The following is a 24953-nucleotide window of genomic DNA, read 5'->3' as shown; positions in this document are numbered from 1 at the left end:
CAAATAACGACTATTCTAGTTTCGCCATGCATGATTCCTAGGCTGTAGAATGAGCGGTTTTTCTGGTCAAGCTATGCGATGTGAGGCAGTATTACGGAAATCTTCAAATTGGAAAGGTAATTAAAAACGAACTAGCGAATAAATTTCGATGAAACTTCGTACACTCAACTATTATAATGTGCGCCCGAAGTGGTAAAAATTTTACTGCTGCGCACGTTGATAAAGCGCAGATATTCGTGCCCAAAATAGCCAAACTTTACCATATTTAAAAGGCTGCCGATCAAAGACTGATTAAATTAAAACTAATTACGCTTCAGGTTTCATAATATAAGTACCCATTCTATGTGTAGGCCAAAGGAAACTGTTCTAAGTGCAGCAGTTTCTTCAGCGAACTAATCCGAAGTAGGGTATATCAACGACGCTAGCGAATTTGTCATCTGCAAAACCACCTCTCATGCAGTTGATAACGTTGACACACTAAAGCAGCGCACATCATTTGACAGAGAGTATATTAAGCTTTCGAATGATGCCTACATTGTGATGTTCGAAAAAGAACAACGCGCAGAATGCTCACGCAAACATTGCCTAAAATGGCACATTCGCGCTGCTGGAGTGGGACCCCCGCCTTAAAAGAGTTTTTTGTGACCCTCCAGATGGCACAACAATCTGTGTCTGCATGTTAGATGTTTTTGAAAGGTGGGATGGCCCGCATAGTAAGTGTTGCAGCTGATGAGACTCAAGTTTGCTTTTTTGCTTTGTGGTTGTCTCACTCAGAAAGGCATTAAAGTTGATTCTTTTTCACGTAAAACAGGTGAGGGTCTGCCCTTTTGAATTGGTGCACTGTAAGTCTGGTTGACATGAACAACTTACAGTCCTGTTTTCATAATTTACTCTGAGTCGAAGCCTTAATCTGATTGTTTACTCGTATTCATGGGTGTGCTTGAACATAAATTTTGCTGCTTTTATCTAAAGCCTCTTATATTGGTTAATTTTTCCTCATCGCCAATCCCTGCTGTTATTAAATATTGTATTTTGCTTCTCAATGTGAGGGCATTTTAGAGCATTGTTTTAGGACTGCATCAAATAAACAAGAAAAAAAATTAATATATTGCTTATTATTGAGTTCTCTAAAAAAAAAAAAAAAAAAAAACCAGTTCAGACTAGGTAATTGATGCAAAAAGCAATAGAGCTTTCCATGAATGGGTAATTATGGTTATGCAATATTAGATATTAATTATCTTTGAAGAAAAGCTTCAGGTGCTAACTAATCGTTAAAGGACAGTAATAGCGACATTTACAATTATTGTCTTTCCCTTTAAGAGGATATACAGATAGCAAATTTAAATATTTTTGAATGGACTAGCATTAAAGTAATAGCAAGAACAGTATTTTTCCATTCGCTTGCACCTTAAAATCAAGTTATTTTATTATTCTAAGAGGAGAATAAAGCGAAATTGAGAAGTAATGTGGAGGGATAAAGAGCTAATGAAGAGTAGAAGAGAAAGTCAACTTGTATGCATTGCAAGGTTCTTGTTTTATTTTTTTCATTCATTCTAATAATTCACAAGTATTCAGGCTCAAGAGTATCTGTGTTGAGGTGAGGAGTTCCACGAAAGCTGAGAAAGGACATTTCAGCGCAGATGGTAATTGGGTCCTGAAACATAATTTGAGTGCATTTTTTTGCTTGTTTGTTGCAATTGGTGAGTTCTGACGATGCTGTTACCGCCGACTGTAACATGCATATTTCGGTATCTAATATATTAATTTGCTCGAGAACCAAAATCATGGTACTGACAGTGTCGGCACACGAGGGTGGTTCTTTGCAGATGATATGACGTCAACTGGCAAGCATTGACGACTGGATAAATAGCAAATGCATTGCAGATTGAGTCCATTAGCAAAAATGTGTTATGTCACATTGTTGTATTTTATATCCCCTTCGGGCGCCGTGTCCTCATATGGGGACGCAAACTTTCTGCGGCCTGCCATGCAAAACAGCAATGGTAACCGCCGTTTTGAATGTTTCAAAACGCGCGCCTTGAGCCACTTTATTGGACAACTGGCACCATCTTACGCGAAGTAAAAGAAATTCTGGCTGAAAAGCGTGGCAAAAATGGCCACGGCTGCGTCCTATGGAGCTGACAGTAATTGCTTCTTGTTTTTGTCGTTTTGGACTTAATAATCTGCGCTGACCAAAATATTAGCATTTATTGATCGGAGGAAGGGCCCATGACTGAAATAGTGGCTATCATCATGCAATTCCGAATGTTAGCATCCCTGTTTGGGGACAGGGTGCTTCAATGCCACCTCTGCTGGCACACTCCTCTTCAGAGTGTTCAGCGTCATTTTCTTACTTTGTTCGCCATGCTGTGCAAAAAATGCAATAAAAGGGCCATTTTGGATGTTTCAAAACACTCCAAACTCGACTTCCTTACATAACTGTACCCTCTTAGGTCAAAAACCAGAAAGGGGCCGGTGAGGGTAATTTCTCAGTTTGTTTTTTTTGCGCTGTTCAACAGCTGGGTAGAGTACATGTGAGACGCAAGTACATGTGAGATCGGGACCATGAAAGGGAAATAACAAGGAGAATAAGATTGGGATGGAGAGAATTTGGCAAGCACTCGCAGATTATGACTAGCAGCTTACCGGTATCGCTCAAGAGGAAAGTATACAACAGTTGCATCTTGCCTGTACTCACCTATGGGGCTGAAACGTGGAGGCTAACCAAGAGAGTTCTACTTAAATTGAGGACAACCCAGAGGGCTATGGAACGAAAAATGGTAGGGGTAACATTAAGAGAGAAAGCGTGCAGAATGGGTCAGAGAAATAACTCAAGTTACCGACATTCTAGTAGAAATTAAGAAGAAATGGACATGGGCAGGACATGTAATGCGAAGAGAGGATAACCGATGGTCGCTGAGGGTAACAAACTGGATTCCAAGGGAAGGAAAGCGTAGCAGGGGGTGGCAGAAAGTTGGGTGGGCGGATGAGGTTAATAAGTTTTCCAGGTGTCAGGTGTATGCAACTAGCACAGAATCGGGTCAGTTAGAGAAATATGGGAGAGGCCTTCACCCTGCAGTGGGTATAGTCAGGCTGATGAGGATGATAAGACGCAAGTGCTGAGAAGCTTGCACAGAAAACTATTTTGGACATGACTACTTTCCAAACTGATGTTGCGAACAGCCTAATTGCGTGCAGCTGAACACCTCAAAAATAGCGCAGGCGGCCAGGTAGTAAGTACCTAGAGCCTGTTGCGATAAACGCTAGGCCGCATTTGCTACTGACAGCTACCATTAGGTACGACGGCTACTACCACTGGCCGGAGCATGTCAACACACTGAACTCACTGCGCTGCCGCCATGGAAGATGCACAGCGAAGTGTCGGATTTGCTGCCAAAAGTGCCACATCTGTTTATGTATACCTGCTCGGAGCAACTGCTTTTACCTTTTGCACAATAAGTATACTCCGACGTGATTGATTTAATTAAGAAGTCAGCAAGAATCCACTAACCATCTTCTGTGCTGGATATGTTGCTAAGGACACTATTGCACTTTCAGCTTGTATAATGCATTATTTTTTTCTGTATTGAAATGCCCTGTCCCTGAATGGGGACAGAAAAAGGCAGTAAAAAAAAGATTTTTTTTTTTTAGTTTCTTCAGGACACTTCATTTGAAGCATGGAGAATCGAAAATGGCCCTCAGATAACTTTTGTATTGTAAAAATTTTTTTCATACCTGAAGAGGATATTAAGTTAATCAATCCAGCATGTTTCCTTTACACAAAGGCCGTGCAAAGCAAGCGACGCAAAAAGTACCAACAAAGGCACTGATTACTATTTTGCATTGAAGACGTTCACAATATATACACGTGGACAGCCGCCTGAAGCAATGCAGCCAAAGTTAGCCAGGAAAGAATTGGAACCACTTTGCCAATCGCTTCTCCCTGTTGTTGTAGGATGCCTGCAGATGGAGAGGGACGGTCAAGGAGGGAGGGGGGCTCACGATGAAACCACAGTAGTTGGGGGTGCATGGCAACAAAGGAATATCTCTTTCCCCTGCCTGCTTCTGGTCTCATTGTTCCTCATTCTATTTCTGCGAGACGTCCACACAGTCTTTTTAACAAAAACGTTTACAGTGACCAGCAACATTTTAGTGACATGGTCATGTAGGCTCTTTCAGTTGGTTCCGCAGTGTATCGCTAGTGGGCAAGTGAAATGCAAAAGCGAAAGACCGGTATCTACGTGACTTGAAAAATTCGTTTAGAGCATAGCAGGCAAGTGTTTCATGGGCCCTTTAAGGAAAGAATGCTTCACAGTAATAATTAGACGTGGCGGGAAGCTGGGGAATACCTCAGTATAGCCGATGTCGATAAGCTGATTCAACGACTGGTGGCCCCATATCATGACTGCTATGCCCTGTGCCACTTCCTGCTTTGTTGTCCTCTAATCGGGAGCAGTGTGGTGCAAATATTTCTTTTTAAACAACAGCATCAGAAATGTGAGCAGTGAAGCATCCTCAAAACATGACAGGGCCATTTTGTGATGAGGGCCTTCACTGTCTTGTGTTTTTAATCAACAGCACCGGATTCTTGTGTAACGTTTAAAAAAGAAGATAAGCATGCTGCATATCAGCAATTCACTAGTGTGGCCTTCACTGCCCCCGCGGAAGAAGTAATACTGCTACGAAGTGTAGCATTAAATAACATGCTAGTAATAGAGACTGGATTTAACATGAGCATTTCATTGCTTTTCTTTTTTTGCTACTTTTCCATGTGTTAACCACTGCGTTTTTTTCTTGCTTCCAGAAATGCCTCCCAGCACTCTCAGTATTTTCCAGGAATATTTCGGCAGACTCTACAGTGAGTAGCAGTTTTGAAGCATGTAATGTGTGTTCTTTCATTTCATTTTGTTACCTTAGGCTGTACCACAGAAGCGCCTCAGCATGTGTAGCACTGATAATAGTTGAATAATTAAGCAGGAGTGTTGTCTGATAAGAAGTGAGAAACATTTTAACATTCAATTTTAGACTACATACAGCCTGACTAGAGATTGACAGAGTGTGCTTACTTTCCAAGCTACAAATTATTTACTTTTTTCAGTTTTGCAACTTTTTTGATGCAAGAAAGTAAATTGGGGCCTTCCCAAGCATTGCAAAACTGGGCGTCACTAGGAAGTTGGGTCTGACAGATTGGCTCTTTCAACCTGCATCAGTTGTGAGCATACCTAACTAATTGGGAATAGAGTCCAACCTTGGCATGATGAAATAAACAGTCATTGAGTTTGTTAGATGCATTGTTTTCGTATATCTGACAACTTTTATGTTGCATTTAAGAGGATTTGAAGTTTGTATGCTATAGCAAGACGTGATTGAAAGCTACAATAACACCTAAATGAAAGAAGCATGTGCTGTGGAAGCGTTCGAGGTTTCAAGCAATTGTGCGGCTACCTGGCTGTTCGTCGTCTCTACATTATGTGGAGATTCCAGCTATGGCGGCCACTTTTCGACTGAGACGATAGGCAAGGCTCTTGTGTGCTGTGCGATGTCAGTGCGCATTAAAGAACCCCAGGTGGACGAAATTTTGCCGGAGCCCTCCAGTACAGCGTCCCTCATAGTTTTAGTCGCTTTGGGACATTACACCTCGTAAATTAAACCAAGCATTCTGCAGCAAGCCAAGTCAAGACTAGTGTAGTTAAGTCACAGACTCGATTGCACATATCTTTTTCTCCTCCACTGTTCCTGAAAAGAAAGTGCTTTTGTTGCGCAATAATAATGCAGGATCTGAAGGGCCTGATGGCCAGCAAGATCAAGACGTTCCAGGCCCAGGTGAAGGAGTTCCGCCAGAAGTGTGGCAGCCAGGTGGTGGGAGAGGTCACCATCGACATGGTGCGTGTCTTCATTGGTGTTTGCCTCAGTTCTTGGTACAGCAGTAGTGCAGATCGAGTGAAGTGTGGGACGACGACTGGCTCTCCTTTCCTCACCATTTGCAGATCTACGGTGGTATGCGGGGCATCAAGGGCCTGGTGACTGAAACTTCCCACCTGGACCCAGAGGAGGGCATTGCCTTCCGCGACTACTCGATCCCGCAGATCCGCAAGCTGCTGCCCAAGGCCCCCGGTGGGGAGGAACCGCTGCCGGAGGGCCTCTTCTGGCTCCTGCTCACAGGGGACATCCCCACGCCCGAGCAGGTTAAGTGGGTGTCCAAGGCGTGGGCGCAGCAAGCCGACCTGCCCTCGCACGTGGTCACCATGCTCAATAACTTCCCCTCGCACGTGCACCCTATGTCCCAGCTGAGCTGCGCCATCACCGCCTGCAACACCGAGAGCAAGTTTGTCCAGGCCTACAACAAGGGGGTGCCCAAGGCCACCTACTGGGAAGTGCGTACAATTACTGGTCGCTTTCACCCGTTGTTAGGTGCTGACGGGTGGCCGTTGTAGGACGCAGTGTAGCACACTGATCACCATAAAGCAGGGCATGTCAGCACTCCAGTTAGGACAGGGCTTGGAGTGCTTGGCAGCAGTGGGTTATGTCTTCACAGCGACATCGCGAAGCTGCTTTTGCATCTTAAAATGGGGAAGTATTGCTTTGTTTTCTCAAATTGAAAGCTTTTTTGCCATTTTGTGGTCAGAGAGCATTGCGGTGAAGCTCACTTTGTATTTTCGAAGCAGGTCTATTGTGGCAGTGTACCACATTTGTATACAGCTCAACAGCATGGCGGAAAATGGTGTGTTGATCTGTTTCCACAACGTACCTCGCGATCAGTAGACTGGCATCTCCCAGCCACCTGTAACGCCCCACTGTTGGGCACCATTCGATGAACAGTGATGTCTTGATAGTAGGTCAGTAGGGTGCAGTCCACTTATAACAATATATCGCTTATAACAAATTCTTCGGATTTATCAATTTTCCCATTGGTACAACGTAAAAATAAACCAAATATAATGACCGATTATTGGCGGTAAATCGGATACGATAGTTTTATAGCCGCCCGGTAGATGTTTACCACGAAAATTTGTCTGAATGATTTATAAAAATAAAATACTAAGAAGAGAATTATGTGAAAACTCGACATATGCGGTGAAAACGGACTGTCGTGGAGAAATCTGTAGAGATGAGCACTATCATCATCGCAGTTGCTGTCTGTTGCCGCGCAAAGGGTGCAGCCATATTGTCATTGCCATTGCCAATTGTGCGTCCGTGGAAGATGGCGCCACCCACATAGAACGCACGACAGCGCTCGAGTGAAACAGCAGATTCATCGGAATTTCTGGCAGGGTTTCAAGGTTGGAAGCCTCGTGAAAAAATGCGGGCATTCGCGCTCTGCGATTTTAACGATCATCAAGGCTGTGAATGCCCTGCTGTTCATCCAGTTTAATTGGTTTCGTGCACGCAACAAGGACTGCCGCCGGCGTACGCGCTACTGAAGCGATGCTCACAGCAATTGTCAAGCTTCAGCTGCTGCTCAAGCAAGCGTGAATTTCCGACTTTTTAAAGTATGCTTAAGTTATTTTATGGCTATTGATGTATCCTGTAATAAAGTGTCTAGTGCTCATTAGGTTGATTAGCGTCGTTTAACGCAATTTACTGATCGCTGGTAAGTAGGCAAGCCGACATGCACGAGAAAATATGTGGGTGTGTGGTTTTTTTTTTAATTTTCCCTTTTTCTTTTGCCGGTCCAGATATAACGATAATAGGTTATAACTATCGGATTTTCCAATTTTATCAATATCGTTATAAGTGGACTGCACTGTATACAACCTACTATTGGGGCTTCCTTTCTGAGGCATTGGCCGCTTTGTTGCTAAGTTGTATCGGACTGCAGCTCTGTTCTGAGAAAGAGGAACTGCTCTGTGAGCTATTCTTGATCTCATGGTAGGGCTTTGTATGCAGTAGAATCCTGGGCCTATATTTCGAGTTTGTGTCATTATCAAAACTGTCGTTATGTCCCCGGCCCTGAGTCATCTGGCTGGAAGAGACGCCGGAATCGGAAGTGGTTGTTGACATCCGGTTCTGGTGTGTGCGCCAACTCGAGGTCAGCGAGATAGCGACACCTTCGATAACGACGTAAACTCGGAATATGTGAATGATTTCACTAAATTGCTCAGCTAGAGGGCATTATGTACAATGTGGAGTATTTCAAATGCTTAAATTCCTCTCCCACGACACTAATTACCCTTGTGGAAGCAGTCGAGACATGTCACCAGTTTGAAATTCGCCATTTGTTGGGTATGCAGCTCAAGCAGTGAGCGTCAGGGTGAGGGCCTCTTGCGTCTGGCGGGCAAGGGGTTCGAACGAAGGGGATTGTGTTGCACAACGGACCTGTCAGAACAACTCCATGAGCCGGATGTAGCTCGGGGCTTGTAGTTTCGAGGCCCTTTAGCTAGCTTAAAAACAGATTTGCAAGGGTATGGTGTGTATGGCACCTCGCATTTTTTAATCACTTTTTGCATTTGTGGTCATCGGCAGTATTCAGACTGCTCTTGAAGGGCACCTTTGGTTTGCCCCAAGATGCCTGACTGTTGTGGCCCAACGCCCGTTTAGAAGGCACAAGCTAGCAAGCTGGTACAAAGTATAAAAGGGCAAAATGTGAACTGTGCAAGGCCTCATAGAGTGCATGCAGGGCCAAGTTGCTACAGTGTTCTCTTACCGAGCTTTCAGGTATTGATTCACAGCTGTGTTGACACCAAGAAGCACGCTGGCATGTTGACATATCTGGACGCAAAGCAGGGCTCGCAGAGGCCACAAGTTAGCCAGTGTTTTAGTACGGGTCCTTTCACAGCTTACAGGTCACAGTGGGACATAAAATGTTTAATTTCAGGGAAGCGCTGTGCCTTTATTAAAGTGTGTAGTAGGACATAGTATGAAAAAGAACTGAACAAGGGTAAATGGGGTACGCCTCAGTTCGCAGATGAGCCAATGTTTCGACAAGTGGACTTGTCTTCGTCTGAGCATAGCGATCATCACTGGCAGGGGTTTAAATACGCTTTTGCTTCCGAAGAAGAAAAGCTGGGGAGGGGAAAGTGGGTGTGAAAGAGTGGGGAGGAGAGGATAGGCGAGAAGAAAGTGGGTCATGAAGTGGAAAAAAAAAAAAAAATCTTCAGTATGTACTTATCAGCCATGGAACCAGGGATTCTGTAGCCTGCAAAAGAAGTAAAAGGGGCAGTACCAGGAAAAACTACAATGCTGGTTAGGTGATTAGTCACCACTAAAGCCGGTTTGGTGCAGATACACCTTACAAAGGGAGGCTATGCAAAGGGCCCTGATAAGGCATATATCTAGGGGGACAATTCTTAAAAGGAGGGGGTAGGGGGGGAGTACATAGTCACAGGATAATAACCGCATAGTGAAAAATAATAATAATCTTAAGTATGTATCTCAGCCTGGAACCAGAGATCCTGTGGCCTACAAAAGAACTAAAAGCAGCAGTACCAGGAAAAAAAAAATATAAAAATAAAAAAAGAGAAGATCACAGTACTGGGTAGATGATTAGTCACCACTTAGGCGGGTTTGGTGCAGATACACCTTACAAAGGGAGGGTTTGGGAAGGGCCCTGATAAGGCATATATCTAAGGGTGACAATTCTTAAAACTTTCTGCAAAGGGGGGGAAATAGTCACAGGATAATAAGTGCGCAGGGAACCCCAACTGACATGAGAAAAAAAAAATATAGGTGATATTAATTTCAGACAAAAAAAAATTCTTTCACAAAATTTTTTGTCGTCTAGAATGAATAAGATCGGTATGCAGTCCAGCTATGAAATTTTACAAATTTGTATCAATGTTGTAGGTGTAACATTAAGGAACAGGAAGCATGCAGAGCGGGTCAGAGAAATAGTAACTTGAGTCAATAATGCCTCCTGAAAAAAATGAAGCGTCAGGACTTTTTCTGTCCGCCGGAGAGCACGCTTCCGTCGTGTGGCGGCGCTGTCAGACGGCCCTCTAGCAGACGACACGCTGGTGGCGCAGAATGCTTTTGTGACTGTTGTTGCAGCGAAAAGTAAGCCTTGTGGTGAGCTGTTTTTGGTATTGTTTGTGCGTTATGTTTAGCATAATCATTTAACTATTGGTTGACCAATGAGTACACTTGCTGGAGTGAATAGCGAGCGAATAAAAAGCGCGGCTAGTGCGTTCTGTCGAAGAAGCCTGCGGCGCTTCATTTTATGAAGTTCCTGCCAGCTTAGACCTCCGGAAAAGGTGGCTGAAGGTAATCCGAAAAAGAAACTGGCAGTCAAACACATCAGTTTTTCTGTAGTTTTCAGCTTTCATTTCTAGCAAAATGATTTTCGTAAGGCCAATGTATAAATGGATCTCGTGCCAATCATTTTTAATCAGTGCCCGTCATATCGAAGCATAGCGAAGCAGCATAACGAAGAGAAAACGTGAAGATGATCCACCGGTAGGTACCGTCTATATATTCCTCAATCTGGGCCATCGGGTGCGAACGAGAGGCCCTAGACCTTTGTGTGGATGGCGTGCATCAACCACATGAAACAACCGACCATGTAAATCATGTTCCTGTTCATCAAACCATGTCTGCTTTACTGTCGTGCGGCAGACAAAATTAAGATCGTCAACAGCTTTCCTTGGCCAAAAATGTGGTGTGATGAGGAATTACGCACTTTGAATTCAGGCATATGAATTAAGGCTGAAGCGCACCAACGTGTATAGAAAAAAAAAAGAGAGAGAGAGAGTTGTGGCCCATTCGAGCACAATTAGATCAGGAACGTCTTCACAAGTTGCTCCTCCTGTTTGTTACTTATCAAAGCGCTTGCTTGCAACTTCTTTAATGGTTAAGCGGAAAAACTAGATCAATACCTGGTGTGTCCTAACATCGTACGAGTGTGCGTCTCACAAGGACCTCGTGAGCTGTGTGTATCGCAAAAATAATAGAAAACAAGCAAATGGCTTTATTTTAGGTATGTAAGCGTTCTATTTATTGAGGAGGTACCATCTGGGGAAATCTCGCCAGAAAAAGGACCTGTAACGTATGCCACAGGCTAGCTGCTCTCCAAGATCAGCTTCACCCGATAGAAACACCTCCCACAACGCTCCGCTGTGTGGTTGTGGTACACGTACACCAGTTTCACAAACTTTATGATGTGCACCCTGCGGACCGACCGTGCACTCTCAATGCAGTCAGTCAGCTTACCTGTCGCGGCGTCTCAGGCCTCCATCGATTGCACGCCATGCAGCCCTTCTTTTCCACAGGTCACCTAGTTGAACTTGAGAGCTCAGGTAATTCTGGATTATAGCATAGATTTTTTAAATTTTATACGATGTCATGGATTATTTTCTTTAACTGCTTCTCCGTATTAACTGACTTCTAGTAATTGGCAAAATTACAACACATTCATGCACCTTGCATACAGTTTAGATACCCATTTTGAGGCATTTCTAGCCTTTTATAGCACTTCCTACAATATGACTTTTCTAACGTGTCCCCTTCGTAAACTGTCCATAACATTCTGTTCAGGTCGCAGGCAAAAGGTGCCAATGACATGGTCAAACCAGTCAAATATCGCACTCTACACGTTTGTAAACTCTGAAACTGATGGCCATTTTTAGCTTTTGCTACAGAGTGAGATATTCAAAACACGTTTTCCGCCATCAAAAACGAAAAATTTGCTCCTCAAAAACGGATAAAACGGCAGGATTGAGCGCCACACACCATAGTCTTCCAGCCATTACAACCAAAAGTGAGGGTCATCTTTGAGCGTCGCGTAGCGGTCAACCCATGCAACGTCGCGGCGATCTGTGAACCTCATTGAAAGTGAGGGGACGCTTCAGGCATGTTCTTCAGGAGGCATTGCTTGAGTTAATGACATTCTAGTGGAAATGAAGAAGAAATGGGCATGCACAGGGCATGTAGTACGAAGAGAGGATAACCAAAGGTCAAAAAGGGCAACAAATTGGATTCCAAGGGAAGGAAACAGTAGCAGGGGGCGGCAGAAAGCCTGGGAGGTAGATAAGTTTGGAGAGGTCATCAAGTAGATGCAGCTAGCACAAGACTGGGTTTATTGGGGGAATATGGGAGAGGCCTTCGGCCTGCAGTGGGCATAGTCTAGCTGATGGTGATGATCAAGATTCTGCTGTAGTGTGGGAAAGTGGTGGGAAAGAAATAAATGCTGGCCAGGATGAGTGCTGCATTAGCATCGGATATTTTATTTACAGGCTGCTCATTTTGAAGAAAGGAGCACATTGTACTAGGCATTGACAAAGTGAGCACAATAACAGAACTCAGCCAGCATCAGTTCAGTACGAGAGTGTGGGTAGTGTTTATTTGCCTTTTTTCTGTGACATTCCCTTCGTTCCCACTGTTCACAGCACACATTTGATGACACCATGGCCCTGCTTGCCAAGCTTCCCCCCATTGCGGCCACCATCTACCGCAACCTGTTCCGGGAAGGGAGCAGCATCGGGGCCATTGACGTGTCCAAGGACTGGTCGGCTAACTTCACTGCCATGCTGGGATACGATGACCCCAGCTTCACTGAGCTCATGCGCCTTTACCTCACCATCCACAGGTACAACCTGACAAATTCAGCGCTGGGGAGACAGTCATAGTGGCAGGAAATGGGACACAAAAGAATGAAGGGCAGATAGAAATTCACAAAACTCTGGTCACAAATGCTCTGATTATGCACCAATCTGTCCTGATGCCCCACACTGCGATTGTTGCACGCCAGCTATATTCTATTTGGCTCAAAGGGAATTTGTAGGGTAAATGAGAATTCATTGTATCGGCTTTATATCGTCAAAAATAATGCGCAGCCGAAACTGGGGGTGCAAATTTTGCAGGATTGAAGAATAATGCGTATTACCCGAAAATTTGTATCATCAAAACGAACAAAAATCAATATGCAGAAGCTTAGGGAGCTTATTAAAGCCGATCTCCTTATGGCTGAGGAGATTTACTTGACTCCATGGCCGTAGCTCGCCACTCGTGGCATGTACAGCACTCCAGAAAAACGCTACGTGGGCGATGTGCGGGCCATGTGCTGCTACAAACTGCTTCCTGCATGTACAGTGCAACTAGCGATCATGGAGTCAATAATATGCACACCCGCTGCGTGCACGGCAGACATTTTCGTGCTCGCATCGCAGTGAATAACGCCAGTTCACTGGCAGTTGCGAAATCTGTGATTTCTAGGTTGCACACTGCTGGAAACCTCTCGCAGCACGGCTGGCGATCCTGGTGTCAACAATGTATGGGCATTGCGAGGTGCTCGAAGCTGTGGTAGCAGTTAGCGTGTTCGCATCATCCTTACTGGTGCTGGAGTCTGTTCGTAATGTCCGAATTCGTAAAATTTCCTGGCTGGAGTGCAGGTTGAACAGTGTACACAATTTCGTATGTTCCAAACACTGTCCCAAGCCACTACGGATGATATGAATGTGCACAACGCGACCACAGCCCTGAGCAGTATGCACTGCACACACACTGACTGCGCGATCGTCAGTTGCGTGGTATGCATTGTGAGCAGCTTGTGGGAGCCATTTGCGATAGCCCGTTGTGCTGTACACATAAGGAGCAGCTTTTGCCAGCGTGTGGCCCAAACGTCTCCAGTGTCGTGCTAAGCAAGCATCGAGAAGTTAATGGCACCGCACAGCCCGTAAATTACCTACGTCGTTGGCCGCCAAGCACGCTGCGCACACTACATTGACTCCGTGATTGCTAGTTGCGAACTTGTGGCGGCACGCGGCCTGTACATTGCCGACGTCACGACTTGCTGTCATGGTGTATGTGCTGTGAGAAGTTTGCAGCGGCTAACACGTTGCCAACGTCGCAGTCATTTGTTGTGTTATATGCACCATGAGTGGGGAACTGGCTATGCAGCATTAAATAAATAGCCTCAGCTGTAAAGTCATCTGTGTGGATGCCTTTCGCGTGCTTCTGCATACTAATTTTTGCTTGTTTTGAAGATATGTATTTTCGGATGATACAGGTTTGAGATTTGTGCCGCTGAGGTGTTTTTTTTTTTTTTTTTTGTCGCATAAGAAATCGCAGTAAAATGAGGGAAATTTTCAGCCTAGTCAGATCAGCAGCTTCTAAGAGGTACAAACTGCCTAAAATCGTTGACATGAAAATAACATTTATTTCGGAAAAACCTGGGCAACTGTCACCTCTGTGACGACTAAATTTTCTTGTAGAGGGGTTTGAAGATATGTATTTTCGGATGATGCAGATTTTTTCAGATGATGCAGGTTTGAGATTTGTGTCACTGGGGTGCTTTTTTTTTGTCGCATAAGAAATTGCAGTAAAATGAGGGAAATTGTCAGCCTAGTCAGATCAGCAGCTTCTAAGAAGATGTACAAACTGCCTAAAATCGTTGACATGAAAATAACATTTATTTCGGGAAAGCTTGGGCAACTGTCACCTCTGTGACGACTAAATTTTTTTGTAGAGGGAGCACAGTTGCTCGACAATGGAGACGCTCTCCTTGGTTTCTTCGAGGGGGCAAAGCAGTAGAAACAGGACTTCCCCGCGTATGCTACGCATAAGGATGCTTCCACTGCATAAACTGCATACAGCATGCGATGGGCATCGAGTAAAAAAAAAAAAAAAAAATGCCATGCGGTCGGAAGTGAGGAAAGTGTGCATTATTGCTGCTGCAGTGTGGCACCTTTGAAAAATAAGAAAGATGAGCAAAGCGGCAATTGTCATTTGAACAGTGTGCAGCTTGATTAGCACAGCGAATAGCCGCTGCCGTCATGTGCGAAGCCCTGGAAGCCAAACCATCATATTTAACTTGCGTAATGAACACCGCTTCGCCTCCCACTTCTGTCCATTTAATTTATAGGGGGGAGGGGTCTAGGATTTGTTGGTCCATTAAGGCGAGAGCCTTATGTGGCCACCAAGACTTGAAATCTGAGGCCGGAAGTTGTCTGCAAAATGTTTCCGCGAAAATTGGTCCCAGTCATACGATCACACGAATACGAAACTAAGAGTAAGTGGATTGCGTCCACGCCGGGGCTGGAACCATCATCTTTCCGTGCCGCAGCTGGGTACGCTAACCACTACTCTGTGCCGAACTGCTGAGAATGAGCCCATAATGCTTGTGTAACACAAGGGTGCAAAAGTATATTGAGAGAAAGGAAAACAGTGGCTTTGGGACGAGGAGGAAAATATCTACGTTGGTGCAGGAGGGCTCCAGCACTGGAGGAACGTGCCTACGGCGGCAGCGCCCTTATCTGTCTCGGTAAATGTTGCCACATGAACTCAGAGCTTCGTTCGGGCCCCAGTTGCTGGCAGTGGGAAGACCGAGAAAGTACGCTATGGCAGAAGAGGCTATAGTTAGATACAACCTAAGTCTGCCGTAACCGCCACACACCATTCCTCCCTGATCAAAAATAGGTTGCTGTTATGGGTTTTATGGTTGCCTAGATAACATAAACACTAACCGTCATGCCAAATTATAAGTTCAATGATTTAGATGCCTCAGCGTTGTTTAGTACAGTTAAATAAATGTATAAAAAAACGATTATAGGCAGTGGTACACAGCAGTTAGCAACTGCCGCTTTTTGTAAGTTGTATCCTACTGTAGAATAGCTTGAAATGCAGCTCATCGTAAGCGTCATCGGGAAGGGGATGCAAAAGATGTGTGCTCTGGTGCTTAAACTGTAGATTGTGAGAGTTGAATGTAAATATGGTTCTTCCACTTATTAAGAAATGCTGATCAAAATCTGCATTTCTCGCAAGACTATTGCAGAACAATCCACCTTGCATAATAATTTTTTCATTTTGCAAAAGCAAAAAATAAATAAATGCCTCAGCGTTGTTTAGTACAGTTAAATAAATGTATAAAAAAACGATTATAGGCAGTGGTACACAGCAGTTAGCAACTGCCGCTTTTTGTAAGTTGTATCCTACTGTAGAATAGCTTGAAATGCAGCTCATCGTAAGCGTCATCGGGAAGGGGATGCAAAAGATGTGTGCTCTGGTGCTTAAACTGTAGATTGTGAGAGTTGAATGTAAATATGGTTCTTCCACTTATTAAGAAATGCTGATCAAAATCTGCATTTCTCGCAAGACTATTGCAGAACAATCCACCTTGCATAATAATTTTTTCATTTTGCAAAAGCAAAAAATAAATAAATGCCTCAGCGTTGTTTAGTACAGTTAAATAAATGTATAAAAAAACGATTATAGGCAGTGGTACACAGCAGTTAGCAACTGCCGCTTTTTGTAAGTTGTATCCTACTGTAGAATAGCTTGAAATGCAGCTCATCGTAAGCGTCATCGGGAAGGGGATGCAAAAGATGTGTGCTCTGGTGCTTAAACTGTAGATTGTGAGAGTTGAATGTAAATATGGTTCTTCCACTTATTAAGAAATGCTGATCAAAATCTGCATTTCTCGCAAGACTATTGCAGAACAATCCACCTTGCATAATAATTTTTTCATTTTGCAAAAGCAAAAAATAAATAAATCCTTATAACGTAACTGTTGGTCCCTTCAGTAGGACTGCTGGAGCTGTCAGCAGCCAGTTTTTCATGCACCAAATTCACACTTTCGGCTAGTGGTAAGCAGTATTGCTAAGTGAATTACGCTACGCTAAAGCTTTGGATGAAGCATGGATTTGTAGATATGTAACTTCTGTAGAGTGGGGAGAGTCTTCATTTCGGCTGTTAATTTGTTGGCAGCCTGTTCTATTAAAGGGTCGTGCAAAGGCCAGTTTCGGTATCTGCACTCCCCCTCTCCTGTTTCCAATCTGTCTAGAATTTCAAATGGCTTCTAACAGGTATTGGGCAGCCTGTGCGTGTGCTGGACTCAAAAGAAAAATTTAGCAGATGTGTGGCCTGCTGGAAAATGCAAAGTTCAGTTGATAACTACTTGCTGTACAATGGTTTCAATAGTCTACTAAAGCAATCGCAGTGTGGGCAGATCTAAATTAAATCTGCTAAGAAAAGGCAGATGCTGAGGCACGCATTGTCTTTGGTGCTCAGGGAACACAAGGGTTTTGTTATGGTAGTCAGTTTGAAAACTGCTGCTCATGTAGCATCTTGAGAATTCGCGCGAGGCTTGTGAGGGGGCAGTGACATGAAGTGTTAAAATGGTGTTTTGGGGCATTTCAGCTCCACTATTTGAAAGAGTGCAGCCAAACCCAGTGTACTCTGTGCTGGTCAACAAATGTTGATGATCCTCCTTTGCTCGGGTCTGCAGTGACCACGAGGGTGGCAATGTTAGCGCCCACACCACCCACTTGGTGGGCAGCGCCCTGTCCGACCCATACCTGTCCCTGGCGGCTGGCATGAATGGCCTGGCGGGACCTCTGCACGGCCTCGCCAACCAGGTGGGTTTGCTGATGCTTCTGCCAGTGCTTTGGAGAACCTTGCTTGTAGAATTTTATTCTTTGGCTTTGTGTGTGCAGGCACAGGGACAATTAGACGCCCTTGTTTCCGAAATACAGTTTGGTCACATGGTTTTGGTTTTACTTTTTTTTTTTTTTTTTTCAACTTCACGCCATCCCACAGCCCCAGTCAGGAGCACACATCGGCCAGTCGTGCCTCGTTGGTGCTGCATGGCTTTTCAGTGTTTCTTTATTTTGTTCTTTTATTTTTATTCTGGTATTCCCAGTGCCTAGATCCATAGTCAGTGTTGCTGTTTACTGAGAGGTGGTACTGATGACTTGGGCCTACTGCCTGGACCAGTTGTCTGTTTAATAACCAGCAATGCTGTTGTGTTGCTTTGGGGTACTCTTCAGGCTTGGAAGATCAGTGCATTGTACCAGCTTCTCAGAAACGCTGTACTACTGTCGGAATATTTATGTCATTGTACAGTTCACCGCAAAAATAATGATATCGCAGCCAGACCACGGCCAAACGTTTCTCTCCCATGCTTGCCATGATGTGTGAAAACATCTGGGAGCCTGGAGCATTGAGCCTTTCCTAGCGGATGTAACAGGCGATTACCGTATTTATTCGCATATAGGTCGACCCTTTTTTTTTTTTTTTTCAGAAATGTTATCCATAATTAGCTATCGACCTATATTCGTGACCAAAGCGAGACAATGGATTTCTATGGTCGCGCTCGCCGTTCAAGCAGCGCCGGCTACACTGGTACTATACTTATGTATGTTTGCAGTAAACACACACATACGAATAAAAAATAGCGTTGGCAAGTCTAATAAAAACGTTCGGAACTACTTTAAATGTTGCCGACTGCATTCGAGACGGCCATGCCGGCGAGCCGACGATAGAGCAGTGCTGGATGACCTCGCGGTCAAAAACAGCGAATTTCGCTCATTTCTGGGGTCTTGTTGTGTGGCAGACAGCATATGAAGCAGTCTACATTTAAATAGGTACCAAAGCCAGTTGTTGGAGCCAGGAGGTTGTGACCAAAACAAACGCACCGGCATGCATGTCGAAGCCGCAGCCACAGTCGCGCATAATACAAATATTAAAAACTGAAAATTTGCGACAATTAAATCCCAAAAGAGTGCTAGTAAAATTAATAAGTCGCCACAAAGTTCCTGATTAATAGAATCACTGGTATAACCAATTCATAAGGGTAGCGCAGTAGCGCTGACGTCCGCTTTCAGCTTGTCTACTTTGCAGGCTTCGTACGGGGCTCGCATTGGCTCGCATACCTCGGGAAGCCTTGTCTTTGTGTCTTTTTTTTGCGTCTCCATTCTGAGATTGCATTCGCAGTTTTGCCAAATCTCTTTCTCTGTGGTTTTGCTGGTTTTGCTTTTGCTGCTTGATTGACGATGTCACGTCGACAGAGCTTCACCGCCGACTTCAAGCGAGAAGTGATTCTTTTTGCGGAGAACTCGAACAACTGTGCCGCTCAGCGTGAGTTCAATGTAAAGAAAAAGTTGATTAGGGGCTGGCGGAAACAGCGCGACCGACTGTTTGCGTGCAACGGGCGGCGTCGTGCTTTTCGCGGGCCAGCAACCGGGAGGTACGATGCTCTCGAAAAGGAATTGAGTCTTCATGTGGAAGAGGAGCGTGCGAAGGGTCTTCAGGTGTCGTGCGAGGACATACAAACGAAGGCTCGGCAATTGGCGCAGCGAGAGGGGATAGGTCGGTCGACGTTCAAAGCGAGTCGGGGTTGGGTTCAGAAGTTTATGCGGTGCAACGGACTCTCCCTTCATCGTAGAACGACCATCTGCTAGCGTTTGCCAGCAGAATACGAGGAACGGCTTATTGAATTTCAGCGCTATGTTCTGAAGCTCCGGCATGAAAAGGATTATGGTCTTGGCCAGATAGGGAACGCCGACCAAACGGCAGTATACTTTGACAGGCCCAGTCATACCACCATAACAACAAAGGGGGCAAAAGACGTGCGCTTGTTGACGACTGGCCACGAGCATACACGCTTTACTGTCATGCTGTGCTGCACTACAGATGGCTGGAAGTTGCCGCCATACATCGTGTTTCGCCAAAAGACTCTTCCAAAAAATGAATCGTTCCCGAAAAAAGTGATCATCCACGCAAATGATAAAGGGTTTATGAACGAAGAAATGGTCAAAGAATGGTTTAAGACTGTTTGGATGAAGCGACCAGGCGCCGACTTGGGCCTTCCGAACATGCTGGTCTTGGACTCATTTAGAGGCCACATTTGCCCGGGCGTCAAGGAAGCCCTACGGAAGGCAGGCACGGACCTGGTCGTCATACCTGGTGGTATGACGTCTCAACTGCAGCCGCTGGATGTCGCCGTCAATAAGCCTTTCAAGGACCGAGTCTCGAAATGCTACAAGGAGTGGCTAGCGAACGACAGTGCAGCCATGACGCCAACGGGACGTCGCAAGAAGGCCTCGCTCATCGAAGTGGCGACATGGGTGAAAGATGCGTCGGAAGACCTTCCTGCGGAGATAATCAGGACAGCATTCAAGAAATGCTGCATTTCGAACGCTTTCGATGGAAGCTAGGACGACGTCCTTTGGGATGCCGAGGTCACCAGTGAAGCATCCCAAGAGGAAGGCAGTTCAGACGATGTGGCTTCTTCTGACAGCGACTAGCTAGTGGCCAAAGTTCGTTATGAATAAAGGTTTGTCGTGTACATGTTTCTCGTGTTTTCAAAAAATATGGGTCGACTTATATTCGAATAATTTTTTTTTATTCCTCGGCGAGCCTTGTATATAGGGGTCGACCTATATTCGTGGTCGACCTATATGTGAGTAAATACGGTAAGTTTGCTGCTTCGTGACTGCGAGTGTGCACATTTCACTGCGAGATCTGAGGCTTCGATATGCCGTATCAGTTTGAGAAATCGCCGGTTACAGATAACACTTTGGATAACTTCACTGCAGTTGCAGCATGGGCATTGTCAGAAAGCCCTCTTTTCACTGAGATGAGATTTCATGCCACCATTCTCTATTTTACTCTTGCACAATCGGAAGCATCCTTGTCATTCTGAATGATGCCTCCGAGATTCTCCCCGGTGCCAAGTGGTAATGGATGAATGTTCGTGCTGCTGCTACCGCCGCCATTGAGTCCGTTTTGTGCTATTTTGACACGCGCTTTCTCTTTTTCCGTCATACGCAGGAAGTGCTGGTGTGGCTGACCAAAATGCAGAAGGAGCTCGGGGGCGAAGTGAGTGACGAGCAGCTCAAGGAGTTCGTCTGGAAGACACTCAAGTCGGGGCAGGTAGGTCCCTGCATGGCAGCGTGAGTGTGTTTGCATTTTCGGCTGCATTCGGTGCTCCCCTTTGGGTTCTGCTTCGTCCTCGGACTGGATGCACAGCTGGCCTCTTGTCCCCATGTGATTGATTTTCCCGCGCAGGTGGTTCCAGGCTATGGCCACGCGGTTCTGCGCAAGACGGACCCGCGCTACACGTGCCAGCGGGAGTTTGCGCTCAAGCACCTCCCGCAGGACCCCATGTTCAAGCTGGTGAGCCAGCTGTACACCGTAGTGCCCCCAATCCTGCTGGAGCTGGGCAAGGTCAAAAACCCCTGGCCCAACGTGGATGCTCACTCGGGTGTCCTCCTTCAGGTGGGTGCCCTGTTTAAGTCCTTTTTTAGCCAGCGCTGAAAATTGGGTTAGCTCGTAAGTGTAATGGGGGCAGCGAGGTATATGTCGGCATGTTTCTGGTCATCTTGTCCTATTTGGGATGCTGTATACAGTAATACAGTCGAACTTCATTATAACGAACGTAGATATAGAGAGTTGTAAGGCAGAACAAAATTGAAATTAAGTCTACTTGGTCCACGCTTTAGAGTTCTGTCTGTACAATAAAACAACCAGTTCAGCTTTCGACACTGAGTCGGTTATAGTGAGGCAGTCTTTTTTTATTCACATGGCTTAAAATGTGAATGGGAGCTGGAAAAAAAAAAATCTTCAGGAAACTCAGTATTTCGATTGCTTGAGTCGCCCACAGCAAAAGTAGGTATGAATCACCTGTGCGATCACACGCTGGTCATTTACGGGCAGCGACAAAAACTGGAGCAGACGACTGATGGGCACCTGACCAGCATGGGATCGAGCCATCACCTCGACATGCTTCTTTTTGCAAGCCCATGCTTGCTCTACAACTTTGTCGCACAGAATGCAGAAGCACTAAGCCATGCTGCTTGTGATGAAACTCGAGGTTTTTAGAGCAGTCGACAGCGGATGCATAAAGGGGACATTGCAGCGGGCTCAGTTGCTGTACCTAGCCCAACTGTCGATAGTCTTGAACTTGTCGAGAAGTTCACTCGAACGCTATGTAGAATGAAGAAGCATGCTAGGCCCTGTTACCATATCAGCTGCTGCTTCTGAATGTTACGCTTACGTTTGAGGTCTTTGTTGTTACTGTTTGATAACTTGGCTGAGGCGCCATGATGCCCGAACTGACCGACCAAGATGTCTTTCATCAACTGATTTCTGCAGATGATGCAAGCAGTGATGACTAATGAGAGCCAGAAAGTGAAGAGCATGCTCTGAACTGCACAGGGGCCGTCGACAAGGCCAGGAAATGGGGGGGATACCTAGATAGAGATGGGAAGCGCGCAGAGAATTGACTTAAGTTACTGGCTTTCTAGTGGAAATCAAAAAGTAGAAATGGACATGGCAGGGCATGTAGTGCGTAGAGAAGTCAACCGACGGTCGCTTAGGGTAACAAATTGGATTACAAGGGAAGGAAAGCATTGTAGGGGGCGGCAGAAAGTAAGGTGGGCGGATGAGGTTAAGAAGTTCGCGGGGGTCAAGTGAATGCAGCTAGCACAGGACTGGGTTAATTGGAGGAATATGGGAGAGGCCTTCGCCTTGCACTGGGTATAGTTCGGCTGCTGCTGCTGATGACGATGTCCTAGAGGAGGTACCTGGGGCCTGACATCGAGAAAGTGCTGTATTTAAGTTTATTGATTTCATTGAGAATTTTGTCCTCTCAAACTCCGTCGAGTCCCGACAGTCGTTGCATTGCTTCTAAACATACCCATCTATGCACATTTGTATCATCCAAAACAAAAGGTTTCAGGTAAGTTATACCGAGCTTTGAGTTAAATTGTGAAGTATAGCACCTTCATATTCTCCAACTTGGAAGGTCCTCTGCTTGGATTTATTGGCAGACATTTTGTAGGAATTTGTGCGCATATGTTTAAGATGAACTATGGACTTAAGGTGCAAAGTTCGCTCAGAACCGACTTTGTTAATCATAATCGGAACTCCCAAAGGTTCGATTGTACTGCGGAATCCCACTGTTACTATCCCGGGTGCTGTATGTCCTCAGCTTTCAAGTTTTCATGATCCTGCCCCTTGCATGCTGTGCAACACACTGTGCTACTATGTCGCAAGTGCGGTAGCATTTCTGCTAGGCACATTGCATACTTCCCGTTAATGGCTCACAGTGCTCTGTACCAATCTGTACTGCATTCTGACAGCCAGTCAAAAAAAAAAAGCAAAAAAACCTCCTCATTTTAGCGTCCATAGCCACCATATCTTACGCTACGCCATGCGTACAGCACAACAAATAAGAATGGATGACTCTCGCAAAAACAAAAAGAGAGGGAGAGAGATCTGCCGCTTCCTAAAGTCTGCAGGCACCATAGCCATGTCAGCCGCCATGCTCAAAGGGTTCGCAACACACGCTGAAGAAAGCGTCTGACATTCTATCTGAAAACGAGCTGAGCTGGTTTGGTGCATGCGTAGCGTGTGCTACTGCGAATGAAGGCCGGGAGAGAGGAAGGAGAGAGATAGCTCGGCAAAAGAATGGGCACACCCTTGTGCTTTGCTCTATCGCGTTTTTCCCCTCTCGTTACCACCAGTTCTCTCTGATTCATTCACGCGCATGGCTTGCAAATGTCACGTGCTGGCGCGCGGGAAACGATAACCGCAGATGCGTGCGCCTATGGGGAATGGGCGCGGTGCAAACTGTCCCCTCTCATTCCTTCTGCGCGTGGCTTGAAAACGTCACGCGGCAAACGGCCGAGGGTGATATGATCGTTTTCGGGGAAGGCACACTTTCCAGTGTGTGGTGTGGAGTTCGATATATCGAATGACCGGTGAAATTGAGTTCGATATATGACGCGGCTTTCCTATACTTTTATATAGGATTTTCAAGGGGATATTCTGTGAGTTCGATATAACCAAAATTCGATATATCCAGGTTCGACTGTAGGTGTCAAATTATGCTGCAACAACAAACTTTGCATGGGCAGCACTGCAACGAGATACGGTAGTGCAGGTTTGGCTGCAAGACACGTTTTTTTCATTATCATTTTCCTTTTCTCCGGCTGCCCGCCTTCCACCAAGAACTCCTAAGGCAGAGGAGAGCCATCAGAGGGTACATTCTGTGCATGCAAGCTATCACGGTTGTTGCTCTTACCGGAGGTGAAAAAAAGAAAAGGCACATGGTAGCATAGAGTAAAGGTGTGGTACAGTAAACGCATATGCCCTGTATACATGAAATCGTCAGAATCTGGTCGAATAAGTCTGTAAAGTAAAAACCAGTTGTTGGGTTCGTGTGTATGCAGTCGAGTGCAGTAAATTAGACAGCAGAACGGACTGATTGGTGATTCTGGGATCAAAAAGCTTCCGGCACGGCTAGGAGCATCAGTGAAGTTGAAGGTTTTCCAGTCCTCATCGAAGATGAAAAATAAGCAAAGCTCTCGACTGTAAAAGGCAATGGAATCAAACACAAGCAGGTATCTCGAACAATAATTCGATGCTAGGTGCCGCTGTTATACTTACTCGCTAGAAGCGAGTTCATGTACACACCAAGCATATTGGATAAGGGTGGGAGGCCACACACGGAAAATGTTTTGTCATATCAGCAGGGAGGGCTATAATAACTTTATTTTCTGATTAAGGATGTTTTATTCAACTTGTCAAAGTATTTAAAATACAACTATTGGTTCAGTTTATTTTTTAAGGAGTTAGTTTTACTCGAAAGTATGTTTAAAATTGCTAGTCACGCCAGCAAGGGTAATTAACAACTGGAGGGCTGAATTGAGGAAAGCTTTGGCAGTTATGTAGCTGAATGTGTGACCTGCGCAATGAACTAGGATAAATGTAATGCAGTGAATATTCAGAAATTAATAGGGGTGTTCGAATGCTCGAATATTCGAATATAAATCGAATAGCAAGTTTTCTGGATTATTTTATTCGCAAATCAAATACCTAGTATTTGTGGTATCGAATATTCGGTATTCAGGTGAACGCACCGATGCGAGATCTGCAATTCCTCCATCTTCTCCAGATTTTTCAATGCAGTCATCGGTTTTCTGATCTTGTGGCACACATTTTCTACAGCCGCCGCACAGCAAGCGGAAATTCTCAATAGCATAAACGTGATAGAACTGACACCAATCTGACCGCTTGGCCTTTTAAATTGAGGTCAAATAGTGCTGAGATTTGCCCGGCCGCAGTTCGATAGATTCGCTTTCCACCGGCATTATTTTGGTCTCGTTCGAAAGATCGTGATTCAGGCTATTCCCCCATCTCGAATGCCATCCATGAGCAAACGCCCGAAGCGGGAAATAAAGGGACAAAATTGCGCACAACACGCGCTGCTATTGGGCTCTGAGAGCATGTGACCAAAC

The 24953-nt window shown here is 45.2% G+C and overlaps 1 protein-coding gene across 1 annotated transcript in view; it reads left to right on the top strand.

Annotated features, from left to right (window-relative positions):
* Positions 1–24953, top strand: part of kdn (citrate synthase) — a 52769-nt gene that overhangs the window by 19037 nt on the left and 8779 nt on the right. Inside the window, exons 2-8 of the mRNA XM_084595312.1 lie at positions 4805–4858; positions 5776–5883; positions 5988–6374; positions 12321–12520; positions 17156–17285; positions 20482–20583; positions 20719–20928. Of these exons, the coding sequence (XP_084451438.1) occupies positions 4805–4858; positions 5776–5883; positions 5988–6374; positions 12321–12520; positions 17156–17285; positions 20482–20583; positions 20719–20928 (1191 nt within the window). The remainder of the gene's footprint in view (positions 1–4804; positions 4859–5775; positions 5884–5987; positions 6375–12320; positions 12521–17155; positions 17286–20481; positions 20584–20718; positions 20929–24953) is intronic.

This window comes from Amblyomma maculatum, chromosome 2 (assembly GCF_055883805.1).
Source record: "Amblyomma maculatum isolate TAMU_Amacu chromosome 2, ASM5588380v1, whole genome shotgun sequence".
Classification (NCBI taxonomy): Eukaryota; Metazoa; Arthropoda; class Arachnida; order Ixodida; family Ixodidae; genus Amblyomma; species Amblyomma maculatum.
The sequence above is the reverse complement of the archived record's forward strand: the minus strand, read 5'-3'. Positions and strand labels throughout refer to the sequence as shown.